This window comes from Trachurus japonicus, chromosome 5 (assembly GCF_045865225.1).
Source record: "Trachurus japonicus isolate A0001 chromosome 5, Traja_1.0".
Taxonomy (NCBI): domain Eukaryota; kingdom Metazoa; phylum Chordata; class Actinopteri; order Carangiformes; family Carangidae; genus Trachurus; species Trachurus japonicus.
This window is the reverse complement of record NC_140911.1, coordinates 21,025,232-21,032,333: the sequence shown is the minus strand read 5'-3', so window position 1 is coordinate 21,032,333 and position 7,102 is coordinate 21,025,232. Positions and strand designations below refer to the sequence as shown.

At 44.5% G+C, this 7,102-nt stretch overlaps 1 protein-coding gene across 1 annotated transcript in view; it reads right to left on the bottom strand.

Moving 5' to 3' along the window:
• rbpjl (recombination signal binding protein for immunoglobulin kappa J region-like) overlaps positions 1 to 7,102 on the bottom strand; it is a 20,351-nt gene that overhangs the window by 5,039 nt on the left and 8,210 nt on the right. The window contains exons 3-10 of the mRNA XM_085776718.1: positions 5,599 to 5,724; positions 5,323 to 5,393; positions 5,095 to 5,210; positions 3,578 to 3,752; positions 2,878 to 3,021; positions 1,976 to 2,088; positions 303 to 443; positions 25 to 180 (exon numbers count right to left, since the gene is read on the bottom strand). Of these exons, the coding sequence (XP_085632844.1) occupies positions 25 to 180; positions 303 to 443; positions 1,976 to 2,088; positions 2,878 to 3,021; positions 3,578 to 3,752; positions 5,095 to 5,210; positions 5,323 to 5,393; positions 5,599 to 5,724 (1,042 nt within the window). The remainder of the gene's footprint in view (positions 1 to 24; positions 181 to 302; positions 444 to 1,975; positions 2,089 to 2,877; positions 3,022 to 3,577; positions 3,753 to 5,094; positions 5,211 to 5,322; positions 5,394 to 5,598; positions 5,725 to 7,102) is intronic.

The window sequence follows — 7,102 nt, the reverse complement described above, 5'->3', positions numbered from 1 at the left end:
AAGTACCAGTGTGATCCAACTCACCTCAAGCCCTGTGATAACAGGAAACGGAGTAACTGGAGTCTGGATGCAGGCCACTCCCTGATTAAAGGTGAATTCCACCGTCTCCACCCCGATGATGGTCCAACAGGAGCCATCGTTCAGTATCACCCTGCTGGGGTCTCTGACGCTGGAGGAGGCCTGCAGGGTGGAGGAGACGTTTGAAAAGAGAGATTTTGTGGTCATTGGTGGCAGGTGGAGCAGATGGAGAACAGGCAGGAAGTGGGAGGAGGACGGACGGAGTGAGAGGGAGGCAGCCTCACCTGGTACTGGATGATGGTGTCGTTGGAGAGACACAGGTAGGCGTGGGGATTGTCTCTGAACTGGAAGGCGCATTTATGGAGCTGAGAGACCGGCTCATCAACGTCTAAGATGGCGTACTGCTTGTTGACCTTACGGATCACCTGGTGCCATTTAACAAATTAATAGAAAAGCAAAACCAATAATAATTTATTTACTACGTATATATATTTATACACTTAATAAAAACATAATGATAAAGCTAACAAGCTGATGTTAGGCAGGTGTAATGTTCATCATCATGTTTGCCAGCATCAGTAGAGCTCCACAGAGATGCCGGAGGGACGAAGTGTAAAACGATGGATTTTATATCTTCTCGTGGGTCAAAAGAGATAAAACACAGAACATGAGGAAAATATGTTGCTTTTAGACCAAAAGTCAAGTCAAAGGTCACAGCAGTTGGTTGGATTAGATCACAAAGGGCTCCCAAAAACAACAAAGCTAAAATGTACAGTAGACAGCTGGGAGTTCAGCTTCCTGCAGTCCGTCCGCCTGGTGGTGGTCCATATGTGGCCGGAGGTTTCACTGTGAACGACCTCTGGTGTCTCGAGACCTTGAGCTTCAAACCTGAGACAGACAGAATCGAAGACGCCCCGACCTGCACCACACGCACCATATCAAACTCCTTGTTCTCACGTTGCTGATGCAGCTGAACGTTCTGCTCTGTACATCTTCCCTCACCTCCTCAGACCTTGAGCGTCGACCACAACCACAGCACCGAGCCGAGCTGCTTGTCACGCAAAGGAAAAATCCTCCACCTTTAAACAAACCCAGCAGCAACAGGCCTCGACTATAAAAACACATAGAGGTGTAGGGTGCAGCTATACGTCCGCCATCCACCCCCGGCCAGTGGCTGAGGTTGTTATGACAGCAGTTTAGGAGAAAGTCCGCTCAGCGAAATGTGAGGGATTCTGCTGATGGAGTCGTCTCAGTGTAACTTAAAGTGGACGATTAGAGGAAACAATCACAGCCTCCCTGGGATTAGCAGGTTATGTAACAGCTGCACAGACACATCTGTAAGACACACAGGGAGAGAACAGAGATCCTCCTCTGACTGAAAACCTTCTCTCTCCTCTGGTTGTAAACAATCACAAGCAACTTGTTAAAACTTTGTTATTACTCTCCCTGTATCAGTGCTGTGCTCAGTCAAACCGGGTTCAAGGAGGGAGAGGTTAACAGCTTCAACCTAAATAACAGCAGCATATGTGATGATGAGAATTCAGTGTCTTGCTCGGGGGCACGTCAGCAGAGAGAGTATTTACAGTCATGGGGGTTTGAACATGGTGAATTAGCCTGAGTCTCTGAATACCTCAGTGTTCTTGCTTTCATTTCCTGAGCTGAGCTATGAGGGGAATTTAATAGCTGTTAGAAGAGACCGAGTTCATCAGGGTCACTCTTTTTTTTATCTCGATCACATTTTTAAGTTTATGAGACTTTGTTTCAGTCATAGTAATGAGGAGGGAAATGATCAGAGACACATCGACTACAGCAGGTAACAGGACACCTGAGGGTGAGAGCGAAGGGACATTATGAAACAGAAGGCAGAGGAGTGTGCCATAAATACCAAATTATTAGAGGCTTAGATATGTGTGTGTATATATATGTGTGTGTGTGTGTGTGTGTGTGTGTGTGTTACCATGGGTGGTAGAGCCAGGCCAGACTCAGTACACACTAACTGGACCACACAGCCGTAACAGATGAAGCCTTCGCTCAGCACAAAGTCTCCTTGGTCAGCACGCTGGTCCTCCACTAGAGACACACACACACACACACAAACTACATATAAATATTCATATCTCTTAATGGACAAATCTGCCCTGACTCAGTAAAACACTTTCCTACTATGGGGTAATAGTAGGATAATACAGACAAAAATAAAGTGTATGTGTGTAGAGAGAGAGAGAGAGAGCAGAGCGGAGACAGATGAATGGCCGACTGAGGTTTAGGTTAAGGTGGTGGGAGGTCTGTGCACACCGAGCACTGTGGAAGATAAATAACCTCACTGATGTCTGCACAGGCCTTTCCAGTGGTGTGTGAGGGAAACACCGGTGAATAACTTACACTGACTGAATTAATGCAGGGCGGCTGTGTGGGAGCAGCAGTTACAGTTACGGTGACTGGACAGTTTGATGCCAGTGATGACCACACAGCTTGGATGATCTCAATACAGAGACCAAATGTCACGATATTATCGAAGGAGTGTTGTATTACATGTTTCAGCAGTTTTACATTTATATTTCCAGGAGATTAGATTCACAAGTGAGTGCAGGGACAGCACTTTATCATCACAGTGTGTGTGAGTGTGTGTGTGTGTGTGTGTGTGTGTGTGTGTGTGCTTGTGTTGTTTCAACACACTAACAAGACTCTGTAAATTAGTCAGTGTTCAGTGGAATTTCTTATGAGATCTGGATGGTAAATCATGTATTTTTTAATTTGGCCACACTGTGACCTTTGCAGTACACAGCATGAATCAGTGTGTGACTATGAAGCTGTGAACATAGAGTAAACACACAATCACACACACACACACACACACACATTTACCCAGGGTGATGGTGAAGGCCGTCCACTGTCGGGCGCTGGCCACAAACGCTCCTCTGTCCACAGAGAGGTACCGGGTGCTGACTGTCTGAGAGCGGAGACGGTTGAACAAAGCTACTCTGGAGCACGAGGAGATACACACTGAAAACACACAGAGAGACACACTGTGACTGACACGACACACACACACACACACACACACATAGCACACAACAGTAACTCAGACTTGAGCCCCGTTTACCTGTGAGAATGTGCATTTTATTGGTTTTCATTGGCATCATGAGACACACACATCAGGGTTTAGTGCTCTGATGTCACCTGAGCTGCATCTCAGCTGTCAGGATGATGTCTCTCTTTTAGTGTGTGTATGTGTGTGTGTGTGTGTGTGTGTGTGTGTGTGTGTGTGTGTGTGTGTGTGTGTGTGTGCGTGTATGTGTGTGTCTCTGTGTAAGTTATGGATGACTGAATCTGACCCAGTGACCTCTGGTAACCTGACAGTGCAGGCAGTCATGACACATAACCTGTCACTCAGTGCAGTTTTGGTTTAAAGACATGAACATCTATAAGGACTAGATGTGTATATCAGTGTATGACACTGCTCCGATTGCTAACAATACTACATAGTATTTTTTTTCATGTGTATTTGCGTGTATGGATGGAATGAAGAGGAAAAAGTTTCAGCAATAACAGGACTCACGGTCGGCATTCTTCATGGATTGTCTCTTCTGCGAGGGTTTGGAGATGACTTTGATCATTCGGCTCTGGAACGAACCCACTTCCTGTCTGTTTCCTAAGAAGAGCCGCAGCAGCAGGCGGAAATGCTTCCTCTTGTCCTGGTCGGAAATGAACAGGGACTTGGCGCAGGCAAACATCTGCAACAGGAACAGAGACAGAGGAGGATGAGTGAACAAGACTGAACTCCTTTATGATGGAGGACAGAAACTTTGCTGGGACAATATGCAGAAGAGGAGATGTTTCTATGGTTGGTAACTGAAGGTTTGTTAAAGACAAACTGTTTTACGAGTGACCTACGTATACTGAGTGTGACTCCCCTCACCAGCTCAGCGATAGGATAGGATAGGATAGGATAGGAATTTATTTATTTACGTAAAACAGGGACAATTCACAAATAAACATTAATCTCGTAGGACAAGAAAAGATGTCTTGAGCCAGGTTATAGCAGCATTTGCTAATTTCCACATGTAGTCCCTGTTGCAGATACAGGATGTCTGTCATCTGTCTTTTCTCACTCAGTGGCTAAATAAGCAAGAGGCTGGCGAACACACACACAATGTATTGACAGCAGCGTAGCATTTGTGTCCAACTGTTTGTGGAGTCAACAGTCATCTGTAATAAAGCGGGCGATTGTCTCGTCTGGGTAAACACGCAGAGACGACAGTCGCTCACACACAACATGCCTCAGGTCAGATTTAGCAGCAGGATCCCATCACTCACTCAGCTACAGCTGTTCCTACAGATCTATCACAACAAACTCCACGGCAGAGTTGACTCAGCAGAAAAGTTTAAACTGTAAACTTTAATCATTGGGGTCAAATTCAAAAGAAAATGATTTGAACATCTGGATGTAAAGAAGCTGCTGTTTAATGTCGGTGTTGTTGTGTTTGGCGCAAATGGCAACCTCTGAGGCTGAGGCTGCAGTTCCTCTCCTGACCACTAGAGTGTGTCTCCAACAGTGAGTCAGTCCCCATTGACTCCCATGTTAAAATGTCCAACTTTACAGGAGAATTAAACATGTTTACAGACTGGTACAATTTTTTTTTTTTTACATTTTATTAACCACTAAAGATGGCTGGCTGAGGGCGGGGCTTCTTTGCGCCTTAGCTCCACACACTCCGCTTTGACCATATCTGGAAAAGCTGGGAGTTGAGGGGTCAGACTCTGCCAAGATGGCGATAGTGGAGCCCTGTGGGGGGAGTCACAGAGTTGATGTCCATCTTTATTTACAGTAAAACTGTCAAACAGTAAGGTGGTGATGACACTGCACTCTGTGACTGTGTGGACAGCTCTATGATAATGTAAATATTGATCTTTGGGCCATGGAGTGAAGAAAGATGTGCAGCCTACTGTCACTGGTCTCTTGCTGCCTGAGAGGAACTGAGAGGATAATTAACTGGACAAAGGCCAATTTAAACTTCACTGAAGGGAGGTATGTACACACACACACACACACACACACACACACAGGTCGCTCACCCTGGAGTTTGGCTGCTCGTCGAACATCAGTTTGAACGTGTCTGCCTGAGACTGAGTGGAACTGTCCAGACACATGTAACCACACACTCGGTACACAGTATCACCATAACCAGTGGCTGAAAGAGGATGGCAGGAAGAGAAGAAAGAAAATGAGAAACAGAGAGTTTTTTAGTCAAACAGATATATTTGCTATATTTTCCTAAAATCACAATTTCTTTGATTCCCCACCTTTCAGATGGTCCTGCATGACCCTCCACCCACGGCCACTGATGTAAACACAAGGCGGAGGACAGAAGAACCTGCAAGTTATGTAACATGAATTTAAACAACTGAATCAATGAACCTGAACTGTGTTTGTTGAAATGTTTATAGCCCATGAAATCTTTTGCTGAACAGCTCAGAAACAGCAAAGAAAATAGTTTCCTTCAAAGTACATTGATCTCTTCTGATTGTGATATCCCATCAATATTAGACAACACAAATAAGGGCCATAGTTTACCACACCTCTTCTCATTGCCATAGGACTTCTGAGCGACCTTGGCGTGCAGGATGATGATGCTCTGGTCTGCATGAGCTTCTCTTACGGGTTCCCTTGTCGTTCCTAGTAACTGAAATTCTGGGTCCAGTCTCCTGATTGGACGAGAAAGCAAAGTCAGGAACAACCAGCGAATATATTGTATGTGAGTGTGTGTTGATGGAGGTATTAATAGAGTGGTTAAAGTGCTGAAAAAGTCTGACATTGACAATTGCACAAGTCTCAGAGAGTCTCTTCTCCAGACGCCATGATGATGCACTTAACAGCAGCGAGACATAAATAGAGACGCATCACAGATAGTTTCCGATGTGACAGGAGACGCAGGTATATGGAAGGATATGGTAGCGCTGCATTACTGTCACATTAATCAATGGAAGAGCTATTTTTAAATCCTCACAGTTCTGTTATATGTAGACCTGCTGCAACACTGTCATTTTAGTTCTTTAAAGCTCCGCCTCCATACAGACTAAAGGTTGATCTGCACAAGTAGTGTGATTAGAAAACCGCTCTAGGTTCTAAATTAATACTGTGAAAGTATCAAAGCCTCAGTCCACAGAGAAATGCACACAGCCTGTATTCAGAAACTGAGCCTCAAAACCAGCAGTCACGAAGAAGCCCCGCCCACTGGGCCTCACCATCCAACAGTTGAAGGATTTGAGTTCTCTGAGTATGTCTCATTTTTACAGAGTTTCTTGGTCATTTCATTTGTTCACGTTCAGCCAGTTATTGTTTTCACCATTCATTTGCTTTATTGTAGTTAGATGTACAATAAAAGGCCCTTATTCCCTGTCATTAAAACTTGGACAGTAGAAAAGTGAACAGCAGGTGAACCACCCACTGTACAAAGCCTGAATGAGTGGAACAAAAGACTCCAGCAGCTCTGGTGGGTGACCATCGTTCACATCATCACTCATAATCATCTTCTTCTCTAATCACAATCAGGCAGATATGCTTCTATAACGGATGTCACCCTAATTTTTCTTTTCCTTTAAATTATTCCTTTAAATATTCAGTCTAAAAATGAGTTTATCATTGTTCAAATATTTACACACAAAATTATTTCCCCCAATTGTTAGACTTGATATAATTCACTTGACTGAAATAAGGAGTAAATACGGCCTTTAAACTGACATAATATTGTTACATGTTCTTTCCATGTGCGTGCCCCACTGGTTCCAATGTGGGGAAATCTGCTCATTAATCCTTCAGTATGAGTAATTCATTTGAAATTGTTCATTGTATTTTTTTTTCACGTTTCTGATTTGAATCAAGCAGAGACATAATCGACAAACTCGTCTGTCTGATTGGCTTCAGACGAGCAGATAAATGGTGGCGGCCCCGTGTTGCTCCGCTAACAATGGCAGCTGTCACATTAGTTGTGTTTTGTCTCCGCAGTAACGACATCATGAGGAGCCAGACGCAGTGTTACAGCCCCGGGGCCCGGGGTCTGGAATGCTGCTCATAATAAAGCCT